The sequence below is a fragment of the Rosa chinensis genome, chromosome 3 (assembly GCF_002994745.2).
Source record: "Rosa chinensis cultivar Old Blush chromosome 3, RchiOBHm-V2, whole genome shotgun sequence".
Classification (NCBI taxonomy): domain Eukaryota; kingdom Viridiplantae; phylum Streptophyta; class Magnoliopsida; order Rosales; family Rosaceae; genus Rosa; species Rosa chinensis.
This window is the reverse complement of record NC_037090.1, coordinates 10473773-10490551: the sequence shown is the minus strand read 5'-3', so window position 1 is coordinate 10490551 and position 16779 is coordinate 10473773. Positions and strand designations below refer to the sequence as shown.

General features: G+C 36.2%; 1 protein-coding gene across 1 annotated transcript; it reads left to right on the top strand.

Moving 5' to 3' along the window:
• The first annotated feature begins 15733 nt into the window (after nt 1-15733).
• On the top strand, nt 15734-16199 carry LOC112191689 (protein disulfide isomerase-like 1-6). The gene is made up of 3 exons (XM_024331089.2): nt 15734-15845; nt 15957-16028; nt 16110-16199. The coding sequence occupies exons 1-3, from the start codon at nt 15759-15761 to the stop codon at nt 16197-16199; spliced, it is 249 nt and encodes an 82-aa protein (XP_024186857.2). The 5' UTR covers nt 15734-15758.
• Nucleotides 16200-16779: the final 580 nt, after the last annotated feature.

Here is a 16779-nt window from a genome sequence, read left to right as displayed (position 1 = left end):
GCAGGCATGGTTGTGCAGGTGGAGGCGGAACTGGGTTCGGTGCTTCCCTTGGCGCCTCCGAGGTCTTCGGCGGGAAATCCTGATTATGAATTAGGGATGACTATTGAGTCGGGGTTGACCAAGGAAAGGGCCAGTGGGCCGTCTGTTGGGCTATTTGGGTCTGAGGGTTGTGGTCTGTTTTCATATGGACACCCATCTAAGGTGTTGGGTGTGCGACGACTTCGTGAGGAGGATTGGGTAGAGGACGGAAAACGCATGAAGCTTGCTGATGGCTTAGTTGAGGTTCCTGTTACTGATGGGAAGATTCCGAAGAAAAAGGGTAGGCCCCGTGGTCATCGGAATAAACCTAAGCCTGCTCCTGCTTCGGCTATAGTGGGCTCGGTTGAGGAAGTAATGGAGAAGACCACCCTACCCCAAGAGGGTTAGGGTTGTTGTCCAACATTGTCCTTGGTGAAGCTGTTGCTGGGACGGTTAAGGAGATGTACACCAATTGAGGTCTTAGGCGTCAATGCTCCATTCTAGCTGCTTGCTTGGGATTATGTCGGTCTGCGTTTCTTTTGTTTTTTGCTTTGAATAATTTTCTCACCTTGTTCCGCCCTCCTATCTCAGGGTTGGACAGGTGTAGACGTTTTTATTTTGTTTCGTGTTTTAGCTAGTTTGGTTTTTTTTTCTGCTTTTCTTTAGGACTATCTGCGTTTTTGCAGAATGCTTTGTGCTTTGATTGTATTAGGAGGGGTTTTTTTAATCCCTCTAGCTTGACGGAGAGTCGTCGTTTGATTAATATATTCGGAACCTGATTCCGTTTCCCTCAAAAAAAAATTGGTATACACCAATGTGTTTGTAATTAAAATTAATTTTTTTTATCTTATGTCCACGCACATCCATCGATGGAATATATACAAACGTGATGTGAAAAAATAAGCACGTTTCGCGGTTGCCAAGCCATCGGTCAACCAATAAAACATATAAGTGACTACGGTTGACCAATCCGATCGGATTCGAAAATATGGTGAAATTGGCTAAATTTTTTACCACACTCATAATTTATTGTAATAAACGCATCCAACGGTCGGTTTTTTCATTTTCTTTGAATTGATAGGGGTTGCTCTTTGGAGTGTATGATATATAAATATAGGTTTATAAGAGTAACTACGTTTGACCTTGTTGATCGAATTCGAAACAATAACGAAATTGGCTAGATTTTCTACAATCACCATAAAACATTACAATCTCTCCATCGAGCGGTTGGTTTCTCCGAATTCATTTTCTACTTCATGGTTGCTTTAGAATGAACCTAAACAATTTAAATGCAATGTATAAGTCATACAACTAAAGGAATAAAATTGGTATACACCAATGTGTTTGTAATTAAATTTTTTTTTTAATCTTTTGTCCACGCACATCCATCGATGGAATATATACAAACGTGATGTGAAAAAATAAGCACGTTTCGCAGTTGCCACGCCATCGGTCAAACAATAAAACATATAAGTGACTACGGTTGACCAATCCGATCGGATTCGAAAATATGGTGAAATTGGCTAAATTTTTTACCAAACTCATAATTTATTGTAATAAACCCATCCAACGGTCGGTTTTTCCATTTTCTTTGAATTGATAGGGGTTGCTCTTTGGAGTGTATGATATATAAATATAGGTTTATAAAAAATTAGTGTCTTTAAAAATTTATTTATCAATAAATTAGTATCTATATATAAATATAGATTTTTTTTTGTACAATATAGTTATATAGATCTATTATCTTTGGTTGTATTTGATCATTATCCATTGAATTTCCAAAGCTTGATTAAAAAAAAAACTTGTGTCTTTAAATATTTATTTATAAATAAAGCCCGCAAGGCCCGGCCCATATAAGCCCGCAAGGCCAAGCCCGGCCCGGCCTGAAAAAGCCCGCAAGACCCGCTTTATATGGACGGGCTTGGATCCTTTGATTTTTAATAAAGCCCGGCCCGGCCCGGCCCGCAATTATTTAAAAATATGGCAAGGCCCGGCCCGAGCCCGCTATGAATGGGCCGGGCCCGGCCCGGCCCGGCCCGTTGACGACCCCTAGTTGAGAACACAGCCTCTTTACAAGGGGTCAGTGGTTCGAATAAGCCCTCTTACATTTTATCTATTTTCAGAATTATTTGGTATGTTGGAGTTGAAGATGTAATAAATATAATATTTGCACATATATTACTGAGGACAGCTCGTGCTCTAGTGGTTGGGAGCGGAGCTTCCCTGCAGGAGGTAAGGGTTTTGAACCTTGCTTCTCGCTACATTTTGAGATTTATTCTGTAATACACATACATACGGTCGGTACGGTATACCGACGGTATGCAGATACTCGAACCTTGCCTCTCGCTACATTTTGGTATTTATTCGATAATACACATACATACGGTCGGTATGATATACCGACTGTATGCAGATACTCATACCGTAGCCGAGCCGAAGGTAGCCATACGGTACGGCTCAACCGAGCCGAAAACCGATAGGCCGAGTTGTCGGCCCAAATCGATTCGAACCAGTTCAAAATGCTGCTGGTTCGGTTGCTTCGGCCCAAAATGCCAGCCCTAGTTTCGAGCAACTTGAACAGAATTCATTAGCTACTAGCTACTATATTTATATATATGGTCTTGGAGGTTGGTTTGAGAGGACTTGAAGTCTTGAACGCAGTAGGTTTGAGTAAATACTAATCAAACAAGAAAAAAAAGGACATATAATATAAACCCTAGTTTCTTCCGATATTATATTCTCATGTCTGACAGAGTAACAGTCTAACAGTCACTCTTGATAATTTTAAGTTAAATTGGTCGCTTGATTAGGTGTAAGAGTCGCTAGAAAGTTCGGGAGCCATAGAGTCACTTTGGGTGGAGACTTCTCAACAATAATATATTCCCCGGTATCGTCATATAGTATATCTGCAATATAGCGACAACCTTGGACTAGTTCTATACCTCTCGCAAATCTTAAGGCAACGCAAATTAAAAAAAGTATAAAGGGCGCAATGCTGTTCTTCTGAGAAGAAAACACATACATATTGATCAGAATTTTTTTTTTCTATTTTTTGTCTTTGTTTTTTGTTATTGGCAACTAATGTTTGTGATCGAGAAGTTGGAGCCCTCTGAGTTAATTATACTGATAATCATCACCAGACCATGCATCAAGATTTCGACAATTGTTATTATACGTATGAAGGAATATGATCGACATGTTTACACCAATGATTAGATATGAATATTAATGTTCTGGTTACTATTGTTGGTTTCAATTTTAACCATACGTACTGTTTCTAAAAGGAAACTTGCTAAACACGTGTCTGGAATCCTTCCAGGTCGACTTTAGGGCATCTCCAACAATAGAGTCAAAAGCCAATATGATTAAGGGTTTTTTTTTTCACCATCTCCAACCCAAATAAAAAGGGTGTCAAAATGACTAAGGAATGAAGGTAGAAAGCCAAAATGGCTTAGGGGAAGAAGGCTGGGCCCCACCTTCCACTTTTCAAAATGAGCGGCTCTGATTCACTCCTCATTAATTCGATTCAAAATGAAAGACCAAGATTAATTGATACCAAAAATTTAAAAATAAATATATAATTACTTAATTTCTAATCTGACAGTCAGAAAAATGCGATGAATTAAATTCAACGGCTAATAATAGAGTAATGTAGTTTTAAACGAGAAAAACTTGAAAAAATAAAATAAAAATTTCTAAAAAAAAATTAAACGACGATATATTATATAAGATTATTATGTATGATATATAAATTCATATTGTAGTTAAATAATTGTCTAAAATAATTAAAATTATGAAATGGCTATGACTTTTGACTAAATGGGGTTGGAGATGAAAAATATGAATGAATAGTAATGACACTAGGGATGCCAAATTTTCCAAATGACTTTGGCTTTTGACTAAAGGGTTGGAGATGCCCTTACATACATTAAATAGGTTTGTGAATCCATCACTATTTTGATCACAAACAAAAACGAGCATAAAAACGAAATTAAAGACTGGAAATTATTAGAGATCTTTAGAATCTCGCATTTTAATTATATTACTCAAAAATTTAATATTAGCCATGTGATCAGTGAAGACTTTCAGAATACATATCAAATATGAAAAGAAAAGAGTCCAAAGATGATACAACTTTATAAATTATCTGACAGTAGAACATATATAATTGCTGGTAGATTAACAGTCTTATTGCCTTCTTGACAAGTTGGTGTCATTGTGTCAATATGATAAATATAATCACAGGAAGCCATTCAAATCCAATAATGAAGTGATATTTCTAATGGAACACGTGATGCAATTCATTATATCATAATACCAAGTTTGCAAATCTCCAACACATCAGCTAGGAAGGGACGTAGATCGTGGATTTGTGTTGTAATTGTTTGCTTTTTTCCCGTCATTGAAAAAAAATCTCCAACACATCAAAATCAATCACTTTCCCTCTGAAGTCCCATCCCTTGAACATGGAGATGACGCGTTTAATTTTCGTCATATGCCTTTTCAAACAGCTTAAGTCATCTGGCTTTTAGAATAGAGAAATTTTAAATACACACCCCTAATCACTTAATACACATCCCTATTATTTTATATTTCAAATTAGATTTTGTAGGTAGGTTGAATGACCAAAACAGACATCTATGCATTAGAAAGAGAGAAAAAATAGTTATATTTTCTTTATATAGAATAATTTATGTATAAATAGTTAGATAAACACAACAAATTTCTATACATGGCCTCCTAATTTAGTACAAGAATAAAGTTAGAAACTATCTAATTTAATTTTTTTAAATAAATTGTAATTAAATGAGGTTAGAAGCCATAATGTTTAGAATTTCAAAATCAATGGTATTAACTGTTTTTAAAATGGATCGTTTTACTCCCATTTTTTAGTTAATTTCCTTTTCTTTCTTTTTTCTAAGAGATACAATTAATCCATTTATTTTTTAATATAAAACATCACGGGTGAAAAAACTTTATAATTGTTAATTTGTTTGGCCCCTATAATGACAACTTTGTAGTTCCACCGTTGGAGAGAAACTAGTGATATAGTTGTGTTTAAATGTTCAACTCATAATTTTATACTTGATCAACATGGTGTTTGGTGGATGAGAACTCAAATAATATAAAACCTATTTATATGCATTTATTTAAAGGGAACAATAATAAATCTTTATGGATTTCTGAATAAGTAACACAAATAATCAATATGGTCATTTAAAAACATCAATATACTAGAATATAATAATCATATTAAATAGTAGCCTTAATATAGTCAATAGGATATTTCATGATTTTTGAGATTAAGGATATTTTAGGTACTTTTGGTTTTGTATTTAGTAGAATATTAGAATGAGAAATTAAATGGGTGGTGTATTAAGTATGGAGTGTGTATTAAGTAATTAGGGGTGTGTATTTAAAACTTCTCTTTAGAATATCACAAGCTTAAAATATATATATATATATATATATATATCACAAGCTTAATTAGGAACCATTACTTTATAAAACTGCCCATAGAAATATCAAGATTCATGAGTGCTGTAAATTTTCCAGTATCTGTGTTTGTGTGTACATGTATGCAAGTAAATGAATATGTCTTGATTTTCCCTGTCTAAATTCATATACATGTATGCGCCCCTAATCTCTGACAGTATGAAATTCATATATATGCATGTATGTGTGTATGTGTCTATATATATATATATATATATATATATGCATGTCTATACACGCGCAGAACTTTTTTTTTTTTTGATCAAATAAGAACTTCATTAATAATGAACTGCTTACAACGAGTTTTAGGCGACATCTCTTATACAGAAATAGCCAATAGACTTAAGGAGGATGTCGACTTCTGGAAGAGTGATTTCTAGCCAGTAGATCAATCATAGAATTGTAATCAATGGTCTTTTGCCAGATTTTAATTTTAATCGACGGTCTTTAGGTTCCTATTGAATATGCTGGGTCGTTTCTCTAAAAGATTAGTCAAGTCAAAAAACCGTGTAGTTATCTAAATTGTGTGAAAAAATTATGCCTATAATAATTGTAGTCTAATGACTAAATGTCTTCCGGATCGTTTTTTTGCAAAGCGAACAAATTATAGAGTAAATGATTTTTTTTCATTGAATTACATGGTGACACGTAGAGGTTTGCAACGCAATTTTGTATACTTTTCCAGAGCAAGAGCAACACATGTATTTCTATGGAACGTGTTTTTGACACATAATACAGAGTTTGTAAGCTTTCAGTGGTCCTCTGCCTTCTTTGGGTTATTTATCAAAAGCACTGGCATCCAGTATGTCTGGTCCTTTTTGGGGATTTGATCGGTGCGGTTGGAAGCTTATGAGTGTTAATTGGTGTGTTTATAAAAGGACTTCAAGCGATGGTGGATGGTTTTTATCAAATTTGTATTGTTCTCCAAGTTGGTGCTGAAAGCAAGCGCGTGAAAAACCTCAAATCACAGGGCGGTGCACAATCTCTGTCACGTCAAGTCCCATACCCATCGCATATGGTAGGGCTGAACATCATTGGCATCCTTTTAGACTTTTGGTCCCATGAACTGTCACTGTGTCGACTTAATATCCATGCCTGCCGTTTAATTCAGCAGCAATGAAAAAATGGCCAAGTACTGACATAAATAATCAGTCTCATATATGCAACTTTGCGATGTAAAAGTAGAGGGACAAAGTGTACGGGAACTGGATTTTCACTCGTGTTTGTTGTCGACTGTTTTGCTTAAACACCAGCCCTGCATGAAAGTTCAAAGTTCAATCTTGATTAGGGATGACAAAAATCCCCAGCGGGGCGGAGCTCCATTGGATACCCGCCCCTGATGGGGGGAGAATTCGGGGACAAATGGGGAATGGGGATGAGGATCCCCAATCCCCGCTATCTAAGATTGGGGATGGGGCGGGGATGGTATTGTGATCTCCATCCCCAAACCCGCCCCAATAATATATACATATATTTAACTATATATATTTTAATTTATTTTTTATAATATAAATCATAAATATATACATTTACTACTTTACTTTAATGGCTACACTTTTACTTTAATGATATTTTGACTTTTGCACTCAATGAATTATGATTTATGAATTTAATCATGTTTTAAATTTATTTTTTGTAAATTTTGATTTTTAAAAAGGCAATATGAGAAAAAAATATTTTATTTATTAAATTCTTATTGGGGATTTGGGGCGGGTTTGGAGGTTTAGTCCCCAGTGGGGATGGGGATGGGGAATCCCCAATATAATTTTATTGGGGATTGGGGCGGGGATGAGGGTAGAGAATGACCCCGGGGATGGGGATGGTATTGTGATCCCCATCCCCAACCCGCCCCATTGCCATCCCTAATCTTGATATCTGACCTCTCAGAATTGATATTAGAGGTGAAAAGAAACAATTCTGCTGATCATGACGGGTAAACAGAATATCAAATTTAACACACCACCCCCCCCCCCAAAAAAAAAGAAAAAAAAAAACGGTTCTCCATGAGAAAACATCATTCAATATTAATTGTGTGATAAACGGACATATGGCGAAGTAGCTAACGAGCCTTACTTCTCGTTCAAAAGTTGAATATTCACTTTATGAAAAAGAAAGTGTACGTACGGCTTGCATTTGCACCAGTGCTATACTTGAACTTGAAGTAACACCACGATGAAAACATGCATGGCAACTTTAGGATCTTCTGATCCTACGTGCCATCATGATTTTTATTGAGACCAGCTCGCTGGGAATTGGAATAGACAGTCAATATATAATTAAAAGCTCTATGAAGTTTTTGCATTTATCACTACGTAATGAGCTATCTGTTTCCTTTGATTGAATTGTCCACTGAACAAAAGTTGGTGTGAACTCACAACATGAATAATATATAGCGATAGAGAGAGAACTTTTAAAACGTGCTGGTGATTGTTTTTTCATACCAGCTAGTTTAACTCGTAAAATCTCTTAACACCAGCTTCAATAGTAACAGATACTAACCACAAATTGGGGCAATAGATGTGAAGAATAAGTTAGGCTGCAAATAAATAATGAACCTATTAAGGAACATACTGATATAATGCGTAGGGTAGTAGGGTTTGGCACATACGAGGACCAAATCAATAGTATATATTTGTGGTGCATGAAGAAGATTATGACCCTATTTGGCACCTTTAATTAACTTGTGCATTCCATGATAGGGACTCGCTCACTGTACTTAATCTGTAGCTGTGGCTGCGCCTAACGTACAAGACTAGAAATTCATGCTAATATTGTACACAAATCGATAATCATTTTTCTTCTTCTTTATTAAAGCTCTCATTATGTCTATCACGTTGATTAGATACTCTTCAATAAGATTGATTAAGGAAATAAGGACAAAGCCCATTGAGACTCTGTCCGTCGGAGTTAAAGAGTCGCCACAGATAGAGTTAGGGTTTGATTCGGAGGGCATTCGGAGCTCGCCCCATGTTCTTTATGAATGTTTTTAAATATTGTCGGTTTACATTTTATCGCAGCTATTAGTCGATCTCTTTAATTTCCATATATTCTTGCATATGTCTGCCCTCACCCCTCATGGTTTCGAATAAGAACCAATTAAAGGGTAGCCCTAGCTAGTTGTTCCTTACAGAAGTCCCACAGGCGCATGAGATACATGGATGTTTGCCGACATGCATGGTTAAAGAAGACAGAGCTTTCAGGTTTAATTTCCATCACGTTTGGCAACGAACATTAGCCTTAAAAGTATAAAAGCTACGAGACAATAGTCTTCGTGGGCCTGTGGAGAAGGATCATCCCCATATATACCTTGGCCTTCATGAAAGTGAGTGTACGTATTCATTAATTGCAGTCCTAAGCTGGAGATATATAAAACTCAATGGTTTGGATCCTAAAAACATAAGATGATTATGGCGTATATAACCCCAATTGGTATAGAATGCCAGGATTACATGAACAGCTTAGGACTGCAACATTTTCTATTGGAAAAAGGCAATTTAAGTTCAGTATGACCAATTTACTTGTACTGCATTTGAGGTCTACCAAATCATTCATTTTTCTCCGGCTATCTCAGTGCGTACAATTTAACTAGCTAGATCAATTCAAGTAGCAAAAATTCTATTATATATTATTTGTTTCTGAACCTGGAGCAACACAATGATGAAAACATGAAAAATTATCTCTAGAAGATGCATATATGCTATTCTTATCAGTTATCACCATGTTTTCTTCTGTTTGGCCATGTATCACGAGCTGAGGTGTTCCCTCGCTAAGGGACTACCCACTACCCAGTAGCTAGTCCTTTCATTCTGAGTTGTCTGCCAACAGAAAAAAGAGAAGAAGAAAAAAAGAAAGCAGGTTTTGTCAACTCAAAAAAGCACAGTACCAAGATCAAGACGTAAGTTTCAAAGAGTTTCAAAACGTGTTAGTTGTTCTTCATATATTCTAGTTTTACTTTTAGCAATAATATCAGTTTGAATAAAAAATAAAATAAAAAATAAAAAAAAATATTATCATATACATTATCACTTCCTCATCAGCCTTACGTACAGATGCGTGTTTCTGATAGATATACAAGCTCTTATATACTTCTCAGGAAGAAGCTGTTGTGAATTTAAGCACTTTGTTTTAAGCAATGTTAGGTTATTAATTAAGCTCAATAAAATAGATAACTAGCCTATGCTACTAGTATGCTCTGAGCTAGGTCTGTCTATATTAAGAATTGGTGTCTCGCTAGTTAACTTGCAGAGATGGGTGTTTGTAATTAATTCTAAGAGTGCAGCAGGGTCTTAAGTGATCGAGAACGTATGTGTTAAACTTGAGAGGTGTTTATGTAATTAAACATGGGGACTCTATTCGAGTTCGACCATTAGTGATTATCTAAACAAGATTGGGTTTATTAATTACAGGCTTACAGCAACCTCGTAGCAAAGGATATATAGCAACGATAATTTGGATTATCATCTCTTAAAAGAGAAAATCATGGAGAGGCGCAAATAAAGTTTCAAAAAGGAATATATATACAAATGTATAGACTCTGCATTATAGAGTTTGGCACAATGGGGACAAAATAGCTAGCTAGTATGTGATGAAGATGGCATATTTGGCATCGTATCTTTATCTAGTGCGATTACATGACAGAGACATACTGTAGCTGTGGCTGCTTCGCCCAAGTGGGCGAGAAATTCATGTAGAAATTGTGACACAAATCACAGAGAGTGTGGTCCGCTTTCTCAGCTTCTTGCTCAGAGAAACAATTCAATTATTATTACATAAAACATGGAGAAGACATTAGCTGATATGATAACACTATTGTAAGTAGTCAAATTGGAATTGCTGTATGCATCTATTGGACCTATGAGGATAGTAAACAGACATTAATAATATGACAGCACAGAGTAGTCAGGTTGTTTGTTTGTTTTTTTTAAATATTTTTTATATTGCTATACACTTAATTTCAGCAGCAGTATTGGAGATAAGATAGCAAATCATATGAGTATAAAGTCTTCAGGAAGAGATAATTGAACATGTATTGAAATGGATACCAAAAAAAAAAAAACCAAACAGGTATATCTTGCAAGAAAACATATAAAGTCTCCAGTAAGCTAGAGAACTGGGAATGAGGTAAATATTTCAAACAATTTCTATTAAGTATTAGTTTCTGCAATACTATGTAATTATATGAGGCCGTTTTCTACAAAAATGGTGTGGCCTCTCATTGGCCAGAACAAGTTACCTTTGTACAAAAATCTAGGTGATCGAATAGGCGTTAAGCCTATGAATTATTTGGGACTTCCTAGAAGGAATTGGTTAAGGGTTTGGAGTTCATGATGAGTTGTGTAGCTCCAAGTTATTATGAATGATTAGACGGCCGGTTGTGTAATAGAGATGATGCAGACTAATAAATACTAGATCTTAATCAATATGCATTTGGAGTAGAACACAGCTCGGCCGAACACGATCAACCAAAATACAGACGAAGGTTGGAGTGAACAGCTGGAAATCATGGTGAGGTTGGTGAGAAATCAAGAAAAGCTAGAAGAGATGGCTATGGAGTTTATGAACATACCCTAAAAAGCAAAGAATGAAGAAGAAGAAGAGATCGAGACTCGTTGGATACTAATTGAGGGTTTTATTCAATGTTATGCACGCATAACCAGCTATTTAGCCGTAACTAATTCCTAACAGACTCGTTGGATCCTTGACACGTGTTTAGTAGCAAGCTGTTAACACCAGCAACTTCTTTCTCCTGCTCCTTCTCTTGATCAGTGGCACGTGTATGGTCTTCATCTGATGAATGCTGCTGATAATCTAAATTCTAAACGTTGCTTCTGTTGACCCTGAGCTTGACTTGTATTCTTCACCTTATCATCCCCCTCAAACTAGTGTTGGGAGTACCAAGCACTCGGTTGCACGCTTGCAGCAAAAGGTATTAGTTGAGGAAGTTCTATAATAGAGTCCCGTTCCCCTGGTCAGCATCTCTGTTCTATAGTATATCTGATGTATTGATGCTCTATATTATATGATATTATCTTATACATTGTTATTGAAAAACTAACTTTTAAATAGTTACTTCTGCTTAAGTAGTAATTTATAACAGAGTGCGGCTATTGACATTCTACTAATTACTACTTTGTTTCTCACCCTACACATATTTTTTTAATTTTATGTTTACTTTCTTCATACATTTGCAGTACCTAAAATACCATTTTTCAATATATGGTTTAATTCGAATTCTTTTTCTATTTTGCTCCCTCTGCATCTCTCTTAAGTTGTTTTTGGCTTCCTTTCGTCTCTCTCAATCAATCACATGAAGTCTTAGTCAACTAGTCTCACTGAGTTTAATGATGAATAAAAATATTAAGAATGAAGTTTAAATATGTGTTTCGTAGGGGTAATAAGAAAAACTAATTGTAATTTTTAATAAGATATTGTCTTTTATTGTAATTTCATATTAAGATATTTTAGTATTTTAATAAAACATAAACTTGTAGGGTGAACAAAGTAGTTAGTATGGTGACAATAGTCGCACCCTTTATAATATTAAACTTAAAGTTTGTTGATACCACTACTAGCAAGCTTGTTTTCTATGTCACCAAGCATATGCAATACCCCCTTAGGGGGGCCCACAAGCCATGGTAGGGCCCAACCTCGACATACATCCCGCAGCCGACATCCAACCTATCCCATGGTGGTCAGAGAGGCCTCTGGGAAGCAACCTTCCCGAGCTTGCCAATTTGCCTTCACAACATGCTTTGAAGACTAGAAATGAGACTAGGGTTGGGCATTTAAGCCCGAAAACCCGCAAACCCGAACCGGCCCGTCAAAACCCGACCCGTTCGGGCCGGGCTCTATTTTTTTTTTTAACAAAACGGTTCTGGCCGGGCCGTCACTTTCAAAATGGCGAAAGCCCGTCAGGCCCGTCTTATATTTAAAAGGGACACATGTCCATTTCTTATTGAAGCTAATATAAGGCTCAACATTTTTACATAAGATCGAACACACTGAAATATTCTCACTCAAAAACCTAAATGACTAAACGTCTAAACCTAATCAATCACTCTATCAGCCTTCATTTCTTCCCAAACTGAGACTGAGAGGCCGCCTCCTTCATTATCAGTTGTTTTTCACAAACCCGATCTGAACCTGCCATATCCGCCAGCCACCAGCACTCAACGCCGAGACTGCTCTCTCTCTCTCTCTCTCTTCTCTTCACCTGCACTGTTGCACGGCCGAGACTGCCGCTTTCACTCTTTTCCTTTGCCAACGCCGTGACTCGAAGACATGTCACGGCGAAGACATGGGGAGGCTAAGAGGACGCGGAGACGCGGGGAGGCTGAGAGGACGCGGAGACGCGGGGAGGCTGAGAGGACGCGGAGACGCGGGGAGGCTGAGAGAACTCGCAGATGATAGGAGCATTTTAATGTGATATTTTAATAGTTAATTCCTCACATTTTGCTTAGTTAATTCCTTAACTGAATCGATTTTTAATTCAATTTCTATTTTTAGGTACATTGGAGTAAATGAAGGTGAAATGAGCGTTAGGTCCATAATTACCTGTAAATGATGGAGAAAAATGGAAATGTACTAAAAGATTAATTTTACACATATTCCTACTCCGGCTAGGAGAAACCAAACCAAGCAAAGAAGAAGGAGCGGCCGCCTGACCAAATGAACTTCAAATGAGCTGAAACCTTCCAGATCCATTCTAGACACCCAAAGGATCATTTCTTATGAAGAGTGCCAGAGAAAAATATGAGTGGAAGGCCTTCAAACAATCAGCCCAATTTTCTACAGAAGCAAAACAGGAAAACTGGACCTGTAAGAGGTCCAGCAGCATTTCCGGCCCAACCACATGGATTGAAGCTCTGAAAATTTGTCATGATGATCTACACTCATAGTGGAACATTTCATATGAAGAAGTCGAAGGCATATAATGAAGTCTTGTTGGAGAAATAATTGAAGGAATAAAGGGGAAGAAACTGACCTGAAAACAGCTCAACACCACATATTCATGTTTCCCACCCACATGAAGAAAGCTAGATGCTTTTCTCTTTTTCCTTGGATATATTTTTTCTACAATCTCTTTAATAGATCATCATCACTTCCATGTTGCTGCACCTTCATGCTTTGCTTTCATTTCATCATTTCTCTTTCTTTTCCATATTTTACAAATCACTTTCATACTCCACTTTCATTATTTTTCTTCCACTCATCATTTCACTCTTCTTTTTCTTCCCTATATAAACACCTTCTCCTCTCATTCTAAAACATATTCCTTCATCCATCTCATCTTCTTTGTCTCACCATTTCCTCTCCATTTTCCTTAGGCACCATTTCCTACACCAATTCCTTCATCCATCTCATCTTCTTTGTCTCTCCATTTCCTTTCCATTTTTCTCTCCATTCTCTAGTTTTAAGTTTCTGCATTTTCAAGCAAGGAGAGGAAGAAGAAGAAGGAGCCGTGAAGATCATATCCTCCATCATCCACCTTGAAAGCTTGCTTCCAAGATTCAAGATCCAACCATCTAGCTCTCCATCTCCATCTCCACTCACGGTGTAATTCGTTCCTTTTCCTTGTAACCTTTTTGGTTTCCTTGTTTGATTTCGTATGAACTTGTTTCTAGTTAACAATAATGTTTAGGGCAAAGTTTAAAGCCCGTTTATATGTTTTGAAATAAAGTTGTGATTTCTATATGTTGATTTTTATGTTGCTTATGTGGGTTTGTTTAATTAAATTTGCATGATAGAAAACTTTTGTATTTTAATCTTATGTGGTTGCAAACACTTAGGGTTTTGATATGAATGGTGCTAGGTTTAAGAACATGAAATCGACTTTTCGTTTTGTGTAAACTTGAATCAAAGTAGTAAAGGTTTTGTGCAAAGACCGAATTTAATTAAAGAGGATTGCAATTAGGTGGACTTTTCCATACTAAGTTGTACACTTGAGTTGATAGCCTTTCTCTATGTCTAATGCGTTGAACATGTCATGATTGACTAGCTTTCTAGGGCTTGATTGCATGTTTGATAGGATTAATCTAGGTGATTTCGCTTAGGTTAATTAGCATTGAAAAGTAAAATATGGGAAATCATTTGCTTTCGAATGTTTCACATGATCAACTCCTCTCTCATGACATTTAAAATCAACTATAGGAATTGTAATTGGATTTCTTTCATATGGATGTGGTTTTGATCTTTGTTCCTTGCGTTCCACCCCTGTATATATGTTTTTACGTTTTCTTTATTTTATTTATTTTAATTTTAATTTTAAGAATCCTAATCCCCCCCTTATTTGTGTTTACTTGTATATATTTATTCTTTATTTTATTTTTGTAAATAATACTTTATTTTTAATTCTTTATTTGTTTATACAATTGTATATATTTATATTCTTTATTTTATTTTTGTAATTAATACTTTTCTTTATTTGTTTCACAATTACAAGTGTACCCTCAATCCCCGGAATAGAACGATCCCTATTTGCTTATACTACTAACGATATTTCAGGGTTAAATTATGCGCTCCCATGAGCGCATCAGCAGACGCGGGGTGGCTAAGAGAACGCGCAGACGCGGAGAGGCAGAGGCTCGAAATCCCGATCTGTGAGTTTCTTTCTCAGTTTCTCCCTATACTCTCTGAGTTTAATGTACTCTCTCAGTTTCTTCTTTCTCCCTCACAGATCTTTCTGCCATAAGCCAATTCGAAGCCAGGGAATAGAAGCTCGTTCTTCAGGTCTGCAGTTTCTGAACTTTCTGGTATTTTTGTTTATTAAGAGATCTGCAGTTTCTGGTATTTTTGCATATTGACTTGTTGATGATCTTGAATGTTGTTATTGAAGTAGGTTCTCATACAAGTAACCATCATTTAGATGATCTGCATTTTTTTTTCTGGTTGTTTTGAATAAGTTGACTTGTTGATGATCTACAGATACGACGGGTATTGCATATTGACTTGTTTATTAAGAGTTATTGTGTTTGTGTTTGTCAGTTTATGTTTGTTGATAAAATGAGGCTGAAATGTGATGGAATTGTTGAATCCTAAATTTAAATTTTTGATTTTAGTGACTGCAAATATACTTGTGAGTTGTGGTTCCTGAAAATGGATTTTAATGTAGCTTGTACTATGTGATTACAGGCTTGCAGCATGGCTACTGATGGGACGGCTATTGTTCCATCGCCGACAGCTCCAGTAGAACCAGACCCAGCAACGCCAATTGGTCCAACAGGTCGTCCTCCTAGATCCAGATAATGTTTATATATATAGACATCACAGATGAAAACCTTGCCAAGCCTTATTTAACGTTATTTGGGCTTGAAGAAGCAGAGAGCACTGTGGTTAGTTTTCAACTTGTGAATGACATGCATGTTGGCTATGAAGTTTTGCTCTGTGCTAAATAATATTTACCAAGGCTATAACTTATCTTGTTTTGTTTGTTTTCTGCACAGGTGGCTGCTTTTGATGTCCGAGTCAACTCTAAATATCTATTAGAGTCAAATCCAACACCAAGCAATATAGAGGTAACAGTTTCTCATGTACCATATTTTCCTTATGAAAAATAACTACGGTGGTACCTAAAACTTCTGGTGTGGCTTTTGTAGGAGTTCTGCTCAGGGCTTCTGCATGGCACTTTGTCTCCATACTTCAAATCACAAGCAATACCTAATAACGTGAGTAGTTTTTTCCCTTAAAAGCATTTGGATCAATGATGATAAACAAGTCTTGGAAAGCTTCCAAATTTCATTTATGCTTTTGACAATAGTTATATAGTTTGCTTCTTTGTGTGTTACTACATTATCTTTCAGCTGAATAAGTTTATTTTATGGCAGAACCAATGAAACAATGAATAATCTCAATGCTAATTTCATAATCTGATAGATTTATCACATGCATATTGTTGGTTTAAGTCACTCAAAAGCTGTGAATCGTGAACTCTTTCTTATACAGTTTATGAAAAACTTCCATGTTATCTAAATCTCTTTATGATGGTTGTTGTAGGCAAAAGCAAAACTGTGGAGTCCAGTTGATGGATGGAAGCTGTTGAATTGCTCGATGGAGAACTGGAAAAAGGGCTGCTAAATTGTTGTATTTGAAATTTTGAATTAGGACTTTCTATTTCAATTGCATATTTGTATTTCAAACTTGGACAGTTGGACATTTGAACTTCATATTTAAATTGGATCATTGTATTTCAAACTTTCAATTGCGGGTATTGTGATTAACTTGTATTTGAATTTGGATTTTATGTATTTTGGATAGTTCAATTTGCAG